The 20,356-nt window shown below is 40.1% G+C and overlaps 1 protein-coding gene across 1 annotated transcript; it reads right to left on the bottom strand.

The window, feature by feature from the left end:
- Positions 1-947: 947 nt before the first annotated feature.
- rbm38 (RNA binding motif protein 38) lies at positions 948-19,186 on the bottom strand. The gene is made up of 4 exons (XM_044212553.1): positions 18,692-19,186; positions 17,044-17,167; positions 15,036-15,090; positions 948-2,846 (listed from the first exon to the last, which is right to left on the bottom strand). Exons 1-4 carry the CDS (start codon positions 18,911-18,913, stop codon positions 2,495-2,497), a joined length of 753 nt encoding a protein of 250 aa, XP_044068488.1. The 5' UTR covers positions 18,914-19,186; the 3' UTR covers positions 948-2,494.
- Positions 19,187-20,356: the final 1,170 nt, after the last annotated feature.

Here is a 20,356-nt window from a genome sequence, read left to right as displayed (position 1 = left end):
ACAGTGCAGTCACATTAGCGACTAAAAGCCATAATATACAGTATATGTCCTAAAAAAACAAAAACAAAAACAAAAAACATCAGCTTTGTACAAGTCAGTGTCTATTGGACTTATTTAAAAGAATAGTTCAACATTTTGGGAAGTACACTTATTCACTGTCTTGCTGCTAGCTAGATGAGATTGCAAATATGAAGCTACAGCCATGAGACAGTTAGCTTATCTTAGCATAAAGACTGGAAACAGGGGGTCCGAAAACTGAAGTGTAGAAACAACAATTTCTGGTTTCTTTTTTTGCAAATAAATTAACAAGCCTGATGTGTTCATTTATGAGATTTAGAGGTGCTGGTAAATTATTTTTTTTACCTTTGGACAGATCTATGCTAGCAGTTTCACTGCTTCCTGTCTTTATGCTAAGCTAAGCTAACTGGCTGCAGTGTTATATTTACTGTACAGACGTGAGAGTGGTGTCAGTCCTCTCACCTAACTTGGCAAGAAAGCAAATAAGCGTATTTCCCAATCTGTACAAAAACAAAAAAATGTGTAAAAATAGCTAATATGTGGCCAGGAGCAGTTGCCAGTTAACCAGAAGAGACTCCATGAAGTTACTGCTCCAAGCCAAGAAATAGTCCGGCAAATAACCCCTCGTAAAACCACAACTTGTTTTTTGAACAGATTAAACAAACAATATATAACGTGTTAATTAGTGGGCTAACTGGCTGCTGGCTGTTGGCTGTAGCTTCGTATTTACCGTCCCCCAAAAAACTATTCCTATAACCAATATGACCTTTTTCACCAGACCATCACATTGAAGTATCTCAGTGACACAACTGTCTTGTGTGACTCATGGGTGACTCTCCAGGCTCCTGGTAGAGTCATGCAGCAGCTGTGTTCCACAGATTTTAACCATAGTTACTGTAATTAACCCACACTCAGAAAACGATAGCATGTCTTATTTAGAAATATTCATTTTATTTTGCATATTTGTTTTAATTGTGATGTATGGCTTGCTTTATGACTACTAAGGTGGTGTCACAACTCCAGTATCAACGCTGAAGCATCTGTCTGTATTCTGCAGCTGGGAAAAACAAACACAAAGAAACAACTCTGACCAGTACAATGGGCTGGAAAAGGAGCTCGGTCCTGACACTGGCCTATACTGCATCGCTCTACTCTCACTCACTCATTCACTCTCTCACACACACACACACACACACACACACAGATGCTTGTTTCACTATCTCCGTGGGGGACAGTCATTCACATAATGCTTTCCCTAGCCCCTTACCCTAACCTTAACCATCACAACTAAATGCCTAACCTTAACCTAACTGTGACCTGGGCCCTAAAACCAAGTCTTAACCCTCAAAAAGCATTTTTGTCCCCACGGTGACACAAGTCCCCATGGGTTAGTGTGCATTCAGGTTAAAGTGCCCACCGGGATATAAGAACATGAAACACAGACACGCACACACACACAGAAACAGAACCAAATACACTCACACATATTCAGTAACAACATACATCTTGACACCTACATCCAAACACATTTACTTGATATGTATTGACAACTTTGTAATTTAAGTATCATAAAACCAAACAGTCCCCCAAAGACCAAATCCAGAGAAGTTACAGGTTAAACATAATAATAATAATAATAATAATAATAATAAGCGGCTGCAGGAATTTCATGTGGTCACTATTGTGTTTTAAGTGTTAAAGTCTTTCTCTGAGTAATGTTCTAGCAGTAGCAATACAAAAACAAAATACCAGTGTTGTCTACCTTATTCATGCTCTTCCTTTATCATCATTATTGCATATTCTGTTAAATTGTGATTATCACTGTGTAATGACTTGCCAGCGGTAGATAAAAGGAACAAAGGTGGGGTTCAATAAACATTTTGTTCATTTGAGATCAGAGACTAATAAAAATGACAAACACAAACTGAACCAGGTACAGAGAGAGAGAGATCTCTAAGGCCATAGACACCTTGAAGAGGAGGTAATTGGACCTGCGTTTCTCAAAGAGGAACTGGCTCTCAGCTTGGCTAATATCCAGCATTCAGCTCAGTACCTTTGGAGAAACTGCAGCCGCAGCATCATGTCAAACAGACATATTTCTCATTGTCTTTACTAATCCGCTCTCCAGCAGTCAGCCTGCGTCCAACCTCAGCACTGAGGGGTAAGGGGTAAGAGAGAAACATCCAGAGGATTACCAGTCGTCTCATTCCAGTCCCTGATTTCTGCCACTTATGAAAAACATTCAGATCGTATGCTGATGACTGTAGCAATAGAACATTTTTATTAACTATCACAACAATAATATATATATGTAAAAAAAAAAAAAAAACAGGAACAAGAGTGCTTTCTGAAAGCCCTTTTGATTACATCACACTCTCTTCCTGGTTATCCAGTCTCATCCTGATGATGTCACAGGTCAACAGTCACGCTGTTTTGAAAGCATTAGTTCGGCAGCTCCAGCTCCACTCAGAGCTGCTCACTGCATGCGGTCGGGCTGGTGCAGAGGATAGTGGAGGAAAGCCTGTGGGGCGGCAGACATAGTGGTGAGTGCAGCCAGAGGAGGATGGACGGCAGCCGGTGGGGTCGGGGATGCGGTGAGAGCAGGCGCTGGAGTGCCGGGGGAGAAGCTGTAGCTGAGGTAGCCAGCAGAGGGCGATGGTGAAGGGGTGTAGGGGTACTGCTCCAGTCCTGTGGGGGCGTAGTGGCTGTAGGCGGAGCTGTAATCCAGGTAAGGGGAGGTGAGTGCTGCTGCTGTGGGGCTGAGCTGGGACTGCAGCACCAGGCTGGGCTGAAGGAACGCCTGAGGGTAGACATACTGTTGGGCGAGCCTGGACAGACAGGAACAAAGGTTAGGACTAGACGTTAAATTATCAGTCAATTAACTTATTAGTTGAGCAACAGAAAACTCATCAACAACACTTTTGATAATAGATTAACAATTTCAGTCATTTTTGCACCAAAAATACCAAAAATTGTCTTGCTCCAGCTTTTCAAATGTGAATATTTGCTGGTTTACTATGATCGTAAACTGAACATCTTTGGGTTTTGGATTGTTGGTCGGACAAAACAAGCAATTTATAAATTCAAGCATGGATCGAGAAATTGTGATGGATATTTTTCATTATATTCTGACCGAACAATTAATCGCTTAATCAAGAAAATAACCATCAGATTAATTGTTAGTGTAAATAATCATCACCTGCAGCCTTAGTTTGGACTATATGTACGCTCATAGATACACCACTCCACATAAAAGAGGACAAATCTGGGAAGCAGCATTCTTTGTGTGTATATATATAAATATATGTTGTTACCACTTTCTCTCTCATCATCTATGAGTAACTTCTTGATTTCACTCTCATAAAACCAATACTGGATACGCCACCTTTTTTTTTGTAAAACCAGACCTATCCAATATTCCCTAAGTGCACAGATATAGAAACTAAACGACATGTCATTTAGAGCTCACTTTTCTTTAAAATGTTTAAAAAGAAATTGTCATTACATTTAAAGAAATACACAAACATTTGTTACTTTTATGTTGTCATTAGACTGTGTATTTTGGTACTTTTATATTGTTATTTTTATATCTCAAAATGACTTGGCACCAGATGCAACTACAGTTTGGTTGTTGAGACGATGACAATAAAGCTCTCTTGAATCTTGAATTTTTATGCATGATCATTGTTAGCCAATTGATGCTGCATCAATCATTTTGAGTGCCTCATATTTTCCTTTTTTGTTTGTATATATGACTTTATTTTCTCAAATTTCTGTTCTTTTTATTGTATTTTTAGCTGGTAGGCCACAGTGTACGCCTATGGGTTCTTGACCTTTTCTGTCAAATGTTTTTTGGACGATCATTTTGTTTTTGTTTGTCTATTTTTAAGCTGTTTGTACAGTTATATGTGCAAAAAAAGTGTACAGTCTATGACACTAATGGTTAGGAAAAGGTAGATAATAGATGTAGATGAAATTCCAATTGAGCCCCAAGAATTAAAGAAGTGTGATACAGGAGAGTGTTTCATTAAAATAATAAAAGATTACACACACACACACCCGACCACATCCATATCTGTGTCTGAATATCTGATGACAACGTCAGCAAAATCTGATTAATGTGTGTTCACTCGGTGTACTTCTGTGAGATCTGATTTGATTATTAAGTGTCATATAAACAGCAACAGTAACCAGAGGCGGACACACACACTCAGAGTTGCATGTTTAAAACAAAACAGACAGCAGTTTCTTCATTAAAAAAACGGAGTCCTACAAAAGCATCCTCCTCCTTCTTCTTTAAGAGCAATTATTAGCACTATTGCTGTTTCCTTAAAATAGACCTTCTCCCTTGTGTTCAAGTTTAATTAGCACACTGCCTAAGAAATGTTCATAAAGAAACGCTTTGTTCCAAATGAAATATCACACATTTAAAAAATGAAACACTATATAACAAGAAATTACTACACAATTGCTTGTACTTCTGAAATGAATAATAGATTTTGTTTTTGCTCTGAATTGAATGCCTGTGCACTCACATACACTCACACACAACCTGCCACAACAGATGCAGTGTATGAGATTGTTGATACTCTGAGCCACAGCAATAATGAGAGGAAAAAAGTGCTCTACTGTCCTCCTGTATTCAGTCATGCCCTTGCCTGAGGCTGCACACTTAACCTGAACTGCCTCAGTTACATCTGGCAACAGCAACAGCGATCATATCAGAGGAACTAGGTTATGTTGCTGTGCTTAAGTAAAAACAACAGAACATGACAGTATTTAACACTTACACTCCCGTGACCAGCGCCTACAGTCAAAGCAATTAACCTGACAGTAACCTTGTCATACTGAGTCTGAACAGGTGAACCAGGACAGCGAGAGGCGGCCTGCTGCTGCTTACCCCTAAACAGATCAGGTTTACTTACACAACAAACAGTGGGACTGGGCCTGTTCACACCCACTCTGCTGTATACACAACACACACAGGAACATACCAGTATGTACAGTATGCCTGGCAATATACCTCAATGCCCATATGTTAGTTTTAAACTTATTTAACCTTACTTAACTCTTCTATGGGCTCATTTAACCCTACTGTCTCCAAAAAGTCCCCAGTTAAAGATCTCCTTGACTAACTTGTTGGATGAAACATTTTGCCTGAATACACCAATTTCTGTATCTGCTTGTTTTCATTGAAGCCAAACTAAATCATACTTAATTTGAGTGAAATGTTATGCATTTTAAGACACAATATTTGAATGGCTGCAGTATCACATAAAATGGATAACTGCAGATGTTTTGTGCATCATGTTTTACACATTTCACTGTCTCATCTAACTCTCGGCAAGAAACCGAATAAGTGTATTTACCAAGATGTCTTAATATTCCTATAAACTGAGTGTAGACTGTTGATGCATTGTGCATTATGTTAAACACATTTCTCTGTAATTCCGTCTGTCACATTTGGTATTTGTTGGAAACCTTGGGATCTGGACTAAAATTTAATATAGAGTTCTCAGGGTTCAAACAATACAACATGAATCTTCAACTTCAAAGCAATAGTTTGACATTTTGGGAAATATTTGCTTTCTTGCTGATAGTTAGATGTCTAGAGTGACACCACACTCATGACTGTATGATTAATATAAGGCTAAAGTCAGCAGCACGTTAGCTTAGCTTAGCGTAAAGACTGGCAGCAGGGGGAAACGGCTCTGTCCAAAGGTTAAAAAAATAATAATAATAATAATAATAAATCTACCTACCAGCACATCTAAAGCTCACTAATTAACACTTCAACTTTACAAAAACCAGAGTATAAAAACAACAATTTCGGTTTTTGTATGGATTAAACAAACAAGACACAACATGTTAACTAGTGAGCTTTAGAGGTGACGCTAGCTGTTGCTTCATATTGAACAAACAGACATGAGAGTGGTATCAATCTTCTCATCTAACTCTTGGCAAGAAAGCGTATAAATGTTTTCCCAAAATGTCAAACTATTCCTTTAGGGAGGAAAGAAGATAGGTTTGTTATTTTTCAACTCAAACCTTATTAAAATGGTACATGTCAAGACCTTGTATAACACAACCTCAATTGTTGCTGTAGCAGTGAGAAAATAACCGCTCTGCTGTAGCTTCTTACTGAGCTTTAACACAGTTCAATGGTGAAATTGTTAAGGCTGTCAAAAACCCTGATAGATTCTCTTTTATAAAATGGAAAGCTCTCAGTAATTGAGACATGCTTGTATGGTCTACTGATGAAAAGGAAGTTGCACACCATCCAGACTTTTTATTGACTTAATTTCTTTTAGCTTCATCTGTGCCAGAAGCAAAAGTTATGCAAATCAGTTAGAAGCAATGTTTGTGACCCTTTTTATTGGTAGAACAGTATGAGCTTCCAATTTTTGAAAACAAGATTGATTGTGATATTTTTACTGCCTTATTGGACTGTGTTTAAGTCCAGTGAGAAATACTGAAGCTGTGTCAGTGAAGTCAAATGTTTTTTAACCACCCCCTCAAAAAAAATCTAGCAAATAAATTATGCTGAAATGTGTTATCATGCTTTCCATAATAATGGTAGAAAGTAGAAATGTAAATTGCTAAATTATTAATGCACTAACCGTATAATGACGTTCCTTGGCAGACACCTAACACTTAAAAATAATGTTGTATTTCCATTTTTTACTACAAAGAGCACTGTCCTTCATGGCAAATCTTTGATTGATGCTTGATTCTATAATCTTTTTAGGAGAATACTAACTGTACATAAAAACAAAGATTAAATTGTTTTTTTTACCCACCCAAAAAACATGCAGAGAAGGTGAAGCACTTTTTTTTTAGCCCCGAGTCGTGTCTGCAGTCTTCCTTTCAGGCTACGTATGGCTTCAAAACCCTTGAAGAAAGTTAGGCTGACTCTGTGTAGCCTGAGAGGTGAAATTCGGGCCAAAAAAAGTACACAAAGTACTTGCTACTGCAAGGGGACTAATTGTTATCAACTAATTAATTGACTAATTGTTTTCTCACATGTGGATTTTGGCAGCTGCAAAATCAGAGGGCACTGTTTAGAGAGATTTTAGTGAGTAAATCAAACAGAAAACTATAAAAGTGGTGGGCAAAAATAGGATTTCAAAAAATGACAGGGACAATTTTGTAACTTTTCAACTTTTCAAGACTCAAAACCTGCTTATAATTGGTATGTAGTATGGAATTGTGATGCAGCTTTTCAATTGATGCTTTAAAACCCCTGAAAACTGTGTGTTTTGACTAAATATTCTTTTTATAACTAAACTTTTTATAAATAAACTAAATGTTTATCTGTTTTTTCAGATCACTGTGGGTGTGGTTCGATCAGATTTGATTGACATTGGCCTGGCAACATTAGCAAACGACCCTACAACTGTCATCACATTTTGATTGTTGCTAAACTCTGATTGGTGCACAGAAATATGTTAACATCAACCTTTTTCCAGCTGAGCCTTGTCCCACTTTAAACTAACAACAAAAACAGAAATTCACAAATCTCACAAATGTGAAATAACCAACAGTTTTAACTGTCAGAAAATTGCGCATTCATGTAGGTCAGTCATAGTAAAAAACTGATTAAGAAAATAGGTTTTAAGGGAGCCTTTAAGGGAGATCTGGCCAAGAAAGCAGCACCATGATGAAGGTAAAACCTGCAAACTAATGATGTACAACTCGTAAAGTCAAAACACAATTGAAGCTAATATTGACCCCTTCTCCGACCCCTCTGTATCCCATCTCTCCTTGCTTGCACTCCGGCAGTCTCTCCCAGAGCAGAAGTGCAGTGTCATTCCCACGGCTGTGTGCCGCTGCCTGCCAGCCTGCATGTGCACCAGCCTGACTGATCCAATGTGACAGCGGCATCGTATGAGAGGGAGCTGCACCTCGCCTCTCTCCTCCCAGTGCTTGGCATCATTGCTGGCTGTCAAACACACATTTATATTATATATATATGCGCATGCACACACACACACACACACACACACAGTGAGTGTAGACAGATGTGCACACAAACAATCACACACAAACATAAATTACAAATCACACATACAGAAAAAATGAATGATCAAAATCATGCTAGACTGAAAGAAATGAGTATAATACACACATACTTGTGTGTAGTCAGTTAAGTAGCTTAGAAGAGGATGCAGATAAGTGTACGTGTGTGTGTGTGTGTGTGTGTGTGTGTGTGTGTGTGTGTGTGTGTGTGTGTGTGTAGGGTGAGTGGGGGGGTTCAGGCATAGCAGGGCTAATTGGCGCAGCTGCATGGGTGTACACTCACTAACAGACCCATGAGAGCAGAATAACCTCCACCGACTCCACTCTCCCTCCCCTCTCTGGGTTTACTCCCTCACAGCCAGCTTCCTCTGCACTCCCCCTCACTGCCCTTCCTCAAAACCTGGCAGCAGGATAAAAGAAATGGGATGTATTGAATAAAAGAGGGGAAAAAAACAAATCATCTGCAGGTTTTTTGGGGGGTTTTTTGAGGGTCGAGGTTGGGACTCCTTGGGTGAGGAGTGAGCGGGAGGAAAAGATGCTGAGAGGTGAAGGATCAGCCATCATATCCCTCATGCCTTAGGACAGCCACGCTTTTAATAGTTCAGATCAGGGATGTGAGGAGGGTGAGTCAGTCAAAGAGACAAACACACATGACCCTCCATCCTCTCTCGATGAACACACACACACACACACACACACACACACACACACACACACACACACACGCACGCATATGGCTTGAGGGAGGGTGAGAGATAGAAAGGCCAACATCAGCGCTGGACACTCAGCCCGAAGAAAGACACTTAAATTAATATAATAATACAATAATAGGGCTGTGTGATGTGGAGAAAATGTGCATTTAGTGATATGTTTACTAAATATTATCATGGCAGTGTAAGTCGTGATAATTTCAATGTGTCTCAGATTGTATGTGCTACAAGTGTAAACCTACAAAAGAAGAGATTGTGTTCTCTTTTTTGGTTAGTTTCTTATTGATGGATCAGAACACAATCTCTTCTTTTGTAGGTTTACACTTGTAGCACATACAATCTGAGACACATTGAAATTATCACGACTAATATATATATAAAGTTTATAATTCACTATAATGTAGTTGTAAGCAGTTATATGGACATTTATTAATGTCAACAATAAAAACTCCATCTAATGAAGCATCTAGCATAACTGGTGAATAAACAGTTAAAAATTATTAGACAATATAATGTAATGCAGATTTATTTTTATTATATTGATTAATAAATATATATATTTATATCTATTCAAACCTGCCTGTGATTGATTTGTACATGTATATAAACAGTAAATACAATTTTTATAACACACTGTGAGGACTTGTTCATGTGTGTAATCATAAATATGACAGATATGATTGCAGCAATTGTATACTGTGTTATTAATCATTCATTAACTGTTTATACAGATGTTAAAGTTGTTGACAAATACATGAATAACACATATCCTTATCTCTGCTTACAACTACATTATAGTGTGTGTATGTGTATGAATGTTTATATACTTCATGCCTTGCTCTTGTCACATTCCTGACAGTTGAAAGGTTTTTACTGTGAAGCACCTGCAGGCACATGATGTGTACAGAAGTGTTGAGTTAGCCTTTAATGCTAAGTCACTGCTCGTTAAAAGTCGGCCTCAAACTAGATTTGCATATTTTTATGTACTTTTTTTTGTCAACATCTGTTTATGGCTCCAACAAAGCACTAAAATCGGGGAGCAGGAGTTGAGTTTAGTGTTGAAATGCACATCACAAAACAACAAAAGCTAAAAACTGAAGAACTGAAAAAGAAAAATGCAAATGCAGATCAAAATGTGTGTCATCTTTTAACAGACAGCTGAACAAAATGAGAGCTTTCTGTGCTATGAAAAGCTTCCAACATGACCTTTTTTTTATTATTATTATTGTTTTTCAAATTAGGCTTTTCAGCCCACAGAAGTGCCTCTCCTAATTGGGTCCCTGGGTAAGAGAAATATACACCTGAGGGTTCTCCATCTACCTAAACCGCTCGACAGACATGATAGTGATAACTACAGGCTGAGAGAGAGGAGGAAAGAGAAAGAAAGATAATTTAGAGGGGGAGGAAGGCAGCCAAAGAGGAAACAGAGGAAGAGTGAAAAAAATTGAGACATATAGAGAGAAAACAGTCGAGGATGTGAACATATTAAAGGAGTTGACAAGTCGGTGCCCACACGGGCTGTTTTATGATTCACTGGTGTTTCACCGAGGAACATTTTTCACTCGACCATAAATGTATTTCACACACAAAAACAAGCTCCAGCGTCATGTCTACCACCGATCCTAAAGCTTCACTGAACCCAGCCACAACTATACCCGGCCACAGGTGTGCTGTTAATCTGTCACCCCCCCCTCCCCCTCTCTGTTCCACTGCTTCAACAGGAAGTACCCCCTCCCTCCACCTTTAACAGTCTCACCACACATCCATCTCCTTCCTCTCCTTTCTTCTCTCAAAAAATAAACACCAGAACATTAAAAAAAAAAAAAGATTTTCACTTCTGCCAAGCACCGACGTTGGGTGCTAAAGGCAGACAGCAGGCAGCCATGGGCAACAGATGTCCCCAACCCCCTCGAATGAGAACATCCCTCTCCTCCTCCTCCTCCTCCTCCTCTGCCCGACTCAGCTGTACCTCAAAGCCACATTTGGCATCAGCCCGTCCTCTGTCCTCTTAAAACTTAAAGCAAATACATCGAAGCACCAGACAGAGCTGTGCTTTGTTTGAGTTTATCTTTGTTATTTGCTGTTGACTGTGTGAGTGCTCCTAACAGACTAAGCAGTGCCATGTGTGAGTGTCACACCCTAAAGCCCCCCGGGAGCCCCACAGCGGTGAAGATGGAGGGGAAACAGGAGCAACACATGACCTGCAGACATGTTTAGACAGATTTTATATTCAAAGGAATAGTTTGACATTTTGGTAAATATTCTTATTGCTTTTCTTCCTACGAGTTAGATTGATAGCACTCTAATAGCTGTCTGTTAAATATGAAGCTACAGCCAGGAGACGGTTAGCTTAGCTTAGCACAAAGACTGGAAACATGGGGAAACAGCTAACCTGGCTCTGTCAAATGGTTACAAAACCCACCTACCAGCTCCTCTGAAGATCACTAAATACGAGTGATTTATACCAGTGTGGTATAAAGATTATAAATTAGGGAAAAAGAGAGCGCTGGTATCAGATAAGTAATCGGTATTGTGAGAGAAAAAGTTGGATCGGTACATCCCTAGTAATTTTGTGATTGACTGAAAAGGCTCCTGTTATTTATCAGCTGCACATGCCTGTTTAAAACCTAAGCTATGTCTTGAAGTCATTCCTAAAATAAAAGTCCTTTGAAATGTTTGAAACTGACTGCAGTCATACTGATCATGTCAAAGACACATCTAGCCTCGGAGCAGAGAGATGTGAGCTGGACAGATGCGCCCTTTGCATGTACTAAAACTGAGAAATATAAAGATTTGACTTCATATTTGGTTTATTTATTCCTTATTTAACCATGTTTGTATCTACTTTGTAATCTAGAGGAATTAAACCACAAACAGAGGCTTGCCAGTTAATTTAAAGAGTCAGTATTACCTCAGGTCTCCCTTAGACAAAGAAGAGATGTTGATTAGTTAGCTGTTCAATTAACATAGTAAGTAAGTAAGTGGAGAGATAAATAACAACAGTGCGGTGACAGTAATTTAAGAGTTTCCTGTTGAGAAAAAAGTGAACCTGCCATTCACTCAAAGCACAACAAATCTTGCAGCTGTTCTGTACTGAGATCTCCTGAGGTTAAAGTTGTTGCATAAAGTTGGTATCGCTTCTTCTTCTACAACATATTTTTCCCTAAATACACCATCAATGAAACTGAGACAGGTTCACAAGATGCATCATAAACAGGTTGTTTGGTCATATTGTTCCTTCAGAGTATGTTGTGTTGGGAATGAAACAATTAGTAGAATAAATGGGTACGCCAGACATTTAGCATTGCACTTCCACAAAGATGTTGGACTTTGAGATTAAAAAAACAAGAATGGTTGCAATCAAAGCAGCAGAGGACGACTTTTGGTTCCCTAGTATATGTCAAAATCCAAAAACACTGGAAAAAATAATAGGAATTTGGTTTGAGGATTTGCTTCTTTTCTCTATTTTATATAATTGTAAATCGAATATCTTTGTGTTTTGTACTGTTGTCTGGACAAAAGAAAGCAATTTTCAGACAAAATGATGATGTTTGGTTTTTTTTTTTACTATGTTTTGATATTTTATAGATTAAATGATTAAGCGATTACCTAAACAAGAATTTACAGATTAACTGATAACAAAAAATAAGAATTAGGTGCAGACCGAAATGTGTGGTTGTTCAAACTAAACACACAGATGAATTTATGGTACCACTTCAAAAAAAAAAAGCTTTGTAAGCTGTCACTGAAGAGTATTAAAAGGAAATGAATGACTTTCTAACATCTTAACTGTAAGCTTCACTTTATCAATGAAGATCTCTCCACTTTAAAAATAAGCCATCAAGTCTGCAGTGAGCACACAAAGTGGCAACCAAAACATTTGTTTTATTTATACTTCATAACAGCTTACTGGTCTATAAAGTAATAAATACATTTTTAACCACTAATAAAATTACTTATAGTTTGCCTTGTTGTAAAGTGGTGGCAGCTTTTGGAGAATTGGTGAAAAATTTGAAGTTCAGGTCTTCTGTATCGTGTTACTGCGCAGTTTAGAGTAGAACATTAGTTAAAATAGTTAAATTGTTAAAATGTCCGAAAATAGTGAAAAATGCCCATCATTTATTAAAAAGTCTATAGTATTGTCCAACCAACAGTCAAAAACCCAGAAGATATCCAGTTTTCGATGACAGAACAGGGGGAAAAAGCAGCAAATCCCAGATAGACACATCTGTTACACACATCTTAATGCTTGAATTTGCAGGTGTTTCTACACAGATAAACAAAGTGCCACCTCCTGTGTCTGTTTGCCTTACGGGTGTGTTAGTTAGTCAGTGAGCCAGGTGATGTTTTTGTCTCTTTTGTTTCAGTCTGCGAGGTGTCAAAGCTGTGACTCTTCCTGGAAGCAGAGATTAAAAAGGCCGGCTCCCTCTCACTGCAGGAGACTTTCAATCAACCCATCATCACTCATTCATAGACTCATCTGGGTCAACCTCAATTCCCTCATCACTCATTCAGAAATTGAGGACTGCAATATTAATAGCACTCAGAACAGTTGAGGTTTTTAATGGACTTTTCTGTAGCCGCAGGATCAGAACTCGTCATCCTGCAGAAAGTCAGTTTGAAGAGCATATTTCTATAGAAATACCTGTAAAATATAAAAGATCCAGTCTTTTTGTCAGACAAAGACCAAAACTGACTGAAATGATGCTCACAAAGTAAACAGAACGCCCACATTCTGTAGACAGATCAGCAGACAGCTGTGATACTGATTGACAATATCCTCATCTAAGAACAAACAACAATCGAACACTGAATATCTGAGTCAAGGCTAAGTAAGTGTTCAAATTACACAACAAGAAGCTGCTGGGTTCGACCTACAGTGTCGCTCTACAGTCCGTAACAGCCATGGGAATGAATCATCCATCCTTCATGCTTCACTCAGGAACTGAGTCATTAAGGTTTGCTTTTGTGTTCACACTGTAACTCAGGGAGACTGGACGAGGAGGCCGAATGACCGTCACATGTGAATTACAGCGAGTTTCCGAGCAGATCAAGTTCCTGAGAAACCACCAGCAGCTCCCATGATGCCACTGTTGACGTAAAGCTCTCCAGTACATAACGAGTAGGTGATGAAAATCAATTGAGAGACAAATACCTGACAAATCAAGGTACCTCATTACAATAATCAATGTAATGATGTAATAATATATACAGATAAGTAAGATAATATAGTAACCTTTTATGCTTTTGAGCCCTTAACACAGGTTGTCTATCTGTTGTGAGCAGGTGTCGCACTTACATTGTTTCATTTAGTATTAAGTGATATACTGTAGAGAGCAAGTAGACTATGACTTTACTAACTGGGGCCACATCTAGGTAACTTCTCTCGCCTTATCTCATTAGTGAATAAGAGAGTACTGCCGTGCAAACTGTGTTTTTGTTGTTTCATTCATTGTGATAGAGAGTGGTGATCGTGGTGAACAGAAGGTTTGGAGTGAAGATGATGTGTGTTAATGAAAAGGAGAGACAACTCAGTCTTTCTTCAGCTCCCTTAAAGTTATCTTCACAATCAGCATTCTCCCAACAAAAGCTGACCAATCACAGTTCTTGTGGTGTCCATGTGGTGCAGTATCTCAGTGGCCACTGCAGCCCTGACGAGTAGTTACATCTTTTAGGAGGTGCACTTAGGAGCTACATCTGTAACCCCTTAACACAAAACTATGAACTCAGCTTGTGACCCCTTGTGGGATTGCTGAGCCCCAGGTTGGCCTAACACACTCAGAGATATTAAATAGATATGAACGGCATGTCCCTGCATGCACGACCATGAGGAAAAGAGATAATGGCGGCAGTGCATGTTTGTGGAGAGGAAAGAGAGAAGGGATGCAGGGAAGTTTCACTAAATGGCTTACTGCTTCAGTGAAGCCCAAGTCATGCGTGAATGAAATTTAGAATTGAGCTTCTCATGTGTTTAATGGACCAGAATGAGAGAGAGACAACAGAAGACAAATCAAAATGATTGTACAATGTACAGATATAGATAAGGGCGCAGGGCTGAATACGTCTTTGAAGCGCTGCCGACTTTAAACAAGCATCATTTGTGCTGTGATGGCTTTTTTTCTGTCTTTCACATTGCAGGGTGGCACTAACTACCACAACCCAAATGGAGAACAGGAGCGAGTGCTCACAAATGTCAAGGACGGAGGAGTGAAATGTATTGTGTTGAGGAGGAGGAGGCAGGTGAGAGAGAGAGGTGGAAATAGAGGTATTGATTCTTCTCTGTCTTACCCATATTGCCTCTGAGCCCACGTAGGATGGACTTGCTGAACTCCAACAGAGAGACCTGCAGACAAAGAAAAAGGGAGGCAGTGGAAAGGAGAGATATTTTAGCTACCGGCAGTACAGAGGGAGAGACAGACAGACAAGGACAGAGCGGATTCTCTCCCTCTCTGTCTCTGCTCGTTTGTCTCAGATGTTAGCATGTATATGGGGGTATCAGACACAGACTGTTATTCCCTCAGCACACACACATGCTTGACAGACTCACGCACAAATAAAGATGCACAAACATCTGTGACCTCACTGCCTGCAGAGTTCACCAGGAATCAGCTGAGGTTGAGTAAGAAATGAGAAACTTCTCCTCCTCCTCCTCCTCTCTGCGTTTCCTCTGACTTCATTTCAACATTCCTCCAGCTATTCATTCCTCTGTTATTTCTCCTTTTACTGCACTGCCATGACTTCATCAGCACTCCTCTTTTGTTCAAACGTATATCTAAATGCACATTTTCTTTCTTCACCAACACAAAGAGGAGACAGACATGCAGTTATTTTCTTGCACTTAACAGTCCCATCCCCTCTCGCTCTTCTTATTCTCTCCCTCTCCTATTCTCTCGGTGCTTTCTCACACACAATAACAAAATACCAAGCGCTGCCATCTCCCATCAGCTGCATGCTTGGGGAGTTGTGTCGCAGCGCTGGGCCCCCGGAATAAGGACACACAGTCAGTTGTTTTTGGCACCACTGTTTGTCAATCACACCTACATTCGATGGTATTTCGGCCAGCGAGCTTTAAATGAAGCAAGAAAGGGAGAGCTGCTGTCAAGGTCTGGTGTGCACGAAGCAGCTGGTGGTTAACACTGAAGAAGCCCGGCGGCATGAAAGCTGTGCGTTAACTCAAGTACACAAAGAGTGAATGTTTGGTGGGAGTGAGCAGAGACAGCTGGCTGAAAGGAGCACACCAGTGGTTTTGCATGTTTTATACCACTAACCTCAAATTTGTACATCTATTTATTGTTTTTTAGATTGATTTTCTATCTTCCAGGCAGCTGTGCATTTCCATTAATTTCAGTGAAGCATGAAAACCAACATGCAGAGACTTGAAACTTGCTCGAGATCCATCAACAGTGACCATTTAGCTGCCTTTCTGTTCATCAAAGTTAGATCATCATCATTTGGTAATGCCGTTGCAAGCAAGGAATATTTCGATGACTTCCTTGGGTTTTCCTGCACTTGCACGATGCTGCGATATTTGAGATGTGAGAGCCAGCTTCTGAACACCAACCTTTTTAATACAGGAATATATAAAAATCACATTATCCTCTTTATGGCATCCAAGTTGTTCTGTCATCCAGGTTTAATCTCCCCAGAACATGCAGTAGTTTGTGAATCCAAAGCTTTACCATTTGACAGTAGCATACAATTTCTTTGACCAAAAAATACAGAAAACCTCATGTTTACTGTGGTGGACTACAGTTTTTGAGTAAGTTTCAAGTCTCTGCAAGCCATTGGCTACCTGGAAGTTAGGACATCAATTTGCGAAACTATTTCTTGCTTTGGAAAATTGTCTGTAATTAAAGGATAAGTCTGGGGCCCATTACACCAAATCTGCAACATGCAAGCTGTGACATGCGAGATCATTTCCTCACTAACAAATGCACTTTTTACTCCTGATTCAGTAACATTTGCTAAAAACTACAGTGACCAGCTGTTTTAGGGAATTTTTTTGCCATTCTTAAAAGTGAAATTATATATTTGTGACCTATTTTTAAAGATTTACCTCTTCAGTAGGAACAAATGGGCCTCAGGCAAGGTAGGAAAGTCAGAAAGTATTCAGAGACGGACTAACACATTATTGGTTTTGGTCTTTTTAAAATGGGATTTGTTTACAATAAAAAAGTGTAGAATATCACCAGCTTAACTACATGATTTGTAGGTATTTGGATAAAACATGGCTGAACAAACCTTCTGATCTGACCGTGTAGATCCTGTGTGTTTAGCGGTGATCTAACACACTTACTTGTCTGCGAGCTGCGAGGCTTCGCTCCCAGGTAGGCCAGGTTCACGTTGGCCTTCCTGCCGTCGATGATGGGGTTTGCGTCTTTGCACGCCCGCTCTGCTGCCCCTCTGTCCACCATGGTCACCTGTTGACAGAGTTGCAGCATTACTAATTAATATCCCTCTGGTTAACTCTTTAAGCTACATAATTGAAAATGCAAAAGCGTCTCTATCCAGTGTGGATGGAGTGATTTCAACATGAGTGCTCTGATGACCCAGAACAGGGTGGCCCTGAGGTAGCTGTTGCCCTTGTCTCTCATCGAATGATTCAATCTTTTTTCTAAATGCGTGAGGAGACACTGACTCCGCTACATGAAAGCTGCAATCAGTGTGTTTTAAAGCTTCCAGTGGAGATTATGTAGGAGGCAGATTTGGGTTTTTTTTTTTAAGACTGGGCTGCCAAGGATGAGATACTGGCATCTTTGCACCTTGAGGGAGAGAGTTGAGGAGTGGGCAGATAGCAGTGGGAAGGGGTGGTGAAGGTTAAGAGACACACACACACACACACAGTGCAGCTATACTTGCAGACAACTCCATAACCAATAAATGGGACACTGAAAGTAAAACTGCCAGGCTTGCTTTCGTTTCATAGCATCAGACTCTGGACTCTTATGCAAACAGGGGCAGCGGATGGTTTGAGATCGCTGAGGTTCAGGAAACTCCTGCAGGGAATTAAGACGGCTGAGGGGAAGTCAGGGATGAAATGATCATGTTGTCCCAAAGCAGGAGAAAACAACTCAACACACACTGGCCACCTCAGCTGATTGGCTCACTGGCTATACAGAGCCAGAGATAATTTGAACTGCTTTGCGTCAGACCAAAACACATGAATCCGTCTCTTCTTATCTCTCGGTCTCTTTCAATTTCAAATTCAAACTCACTCACACAAACAACCAAACCCATCCCGGCAATGGGAGGAAGGGCTGCATGGGAGGAAGTCAAAATGAAACTACTGCAGCCTTATCTCGCAGAGCCAACTGACATGTCACACCTCTGTGACCAAGGACTCTCCCCCCTCTCTCTGTGGCTCGCACGCACACGCACACGCACACACACACACACACACACACAGCAGAGAGACATCTGTCCTCATATGCAGCAGCTTATTACCAACTCATTTGTATCCTTATCTCTGTCTCTCTGCTCGTTTCTGCACACTCCTTATCACTGTATACTGCTGTGCTGTGTGTCTGTCTGTCTGTTTGTTTGTTGGGGCTGCAGAGATAATTGATGACACGCTTATCGAAATAATCTGCTACTCATGCTTCAAGCATGTGACTGCCACCACCAGACACACTGCACATGGCTGCTGCTGCTGCTGGAACAAAGTGGCAGTGTGTGCAGCCTCCGAGGCCCAGAAGAAGAAAAAAAACCCTGCAGGAGGTTTTGATAACCAGGAGATTAAAAAAAATACAATTAACCATAAAGATAAAGTCGCTTTAAAGTCATTACTGGCTGCAACAGACATGATCTAGTGTGCTTTCAGCCCCCTGACTATCCAATTAAAGTCAGAGCGGCTGATAAAACCTTAATTAAACCCCATATTTCACACTACATGTGTTCAACTCCTCATTTATTCTACCAGAAAACAGCAACTTAAATTAACTTACAAAGCCATATCCTCTGGACTTGCCCGTCTGTTTGTCTGTGATTACCACCGCCTCGTCGATGTCTCCGAAAGTCTCGAAATATTTCCGAAGTGAAGCGTCGTTGGTGTGATACGGCAACCCGCCGACAAAAATCTTGGTGTAAGTCGTGTCTTTCTCCATGGTGGGGTGCATTATTTCTAATGGAACCCCGAGCAGCTGACCTAAAAACAGCGGTGAACTCATGCGGCTTGAAAAGAAGAACAGGAATAACACAAAGAAAAACAAGAACGCAGCAGAATAACTTTACGCTCCTTGGTCACCGAGAGGCTATAATAACGATAACAGCGCGTCCATGGCCAAACACTCAGCCTCCGGTTGCCTCACATATAGAGTTTGGATGTATAGTCCTCCTGACAGGTGTCTTGGAACCTCACGTCTCCTGCCCCGGAAAAAAAGCTTTAAGCTTCGGTAGGCGCGTCCTGCATGCGCCCACTCCGCGTCTGGTCCAATAGACGAGCGGTGCGTCTTTTCCATTGGCGCATCCCGCCTCCTGCTCCACCCTACTCCTGCTGCGCACACACACACGCAGGAAACCCCCACATAGCAGCTGAAATGCTTCTGCAAATAAAATGGAGAAACAATTGAATACTTTGAAATTGAATCTACTGCAGTGAAGAGCAGGCACCAAATGCCATTGTAAAGACTGCCAAAATATGATTCATACGGATTCATGAGAGATTAAAAAAAATATTTACTTGACATGGTTTTTGTTTTTATTTCTTATTTGAACTCCCACAGCTGCTGTTTTAGGAACAATAAAACCTCCATCAGAGGGGTTTCAGCAGATTAGGTGCTGATCCTGGGTCTGGCAGGGTGACCAGAGCATATGGATAGCCTATGGGTGACTCTTAATGTTATAAAACAAAATATTTTGAAGGTTATCCATTTGTAAAAAAGGTTTGGTTTTTATTTTTGTCCAATCTGTAATCTTCCAAGAATTGTCAAAGAGACCAAACAGACAGAGAAAGAGATCAGTCCAAACTGATCAAAAAGACAGTGAGTTACATTTTGTAAAATTTCTGATAGCCAATTTTGTCAGTGTTTGGCAACCTTGGTGTAACTGTAGAGGGTTTACTGCTACTAATTTTACTATACTACTTTAACTATGTGATCAAGAGTAAGAGTCTACAGCCATGCTAGCAGCTCTGTTAGTCATAGTGGTGCTTTCAGCTAAACATTATACATTAGCAGGTCTAATGTATAATGTTTAACAGGTTTACCATCTTAGTTTAGTGTGTTAGCATGTTAACATTTGCTAATTAGCACCAAACACAAAGTACAGCTGAGGCTGATATAGTCATAGTCACAAACCAAAGTATTGGACAAATTGAAATTTTGACCTGCTGGTGGCAGTAGATGAAAAATCAGAGATGAATAAACTTATTTCACTTCATCCTGAGGGGGACGTGAATGTGTGTACCCAATTTCATGATGATGCATCCATTAGTTGTAGAGGAATTTCACCCAAAACCACAAATGTGAACCTGCTGAATGTCAGTCTAACATTTCATAGCAATCCACATAATGTCATCACAACATTAAAACAAGAAGTGAAACAAAAAAAGACCTCTTGCCTTGCACTGAATTTCTCTAGCTACAAAACTGCAGTTTGAAGGGTTGAGTGAG

This window comes from Siniperca chuatsi, linkage group LG10, assembly GCF_020085105.1.
Source record: "Siniperca chuatsi isolate FFG_IHB_CAS linkage group LG10, ASM2008510v1, whole genome shotgun sequence".
In the NCBI taxonomy this organism is placed as follows: domain Eukaryota; kingdom Metazoa; phylum Chordata; class Actinopteri; order Centrarchiformes; family Sinipercidae; genus Siniperca; species Siniperca chuatsi.
The sequence above is the reverse complement of the archived record's forward strand: the minus strand, read 5'-3'. Positions and strand labels throughout refer to the sequence as shown.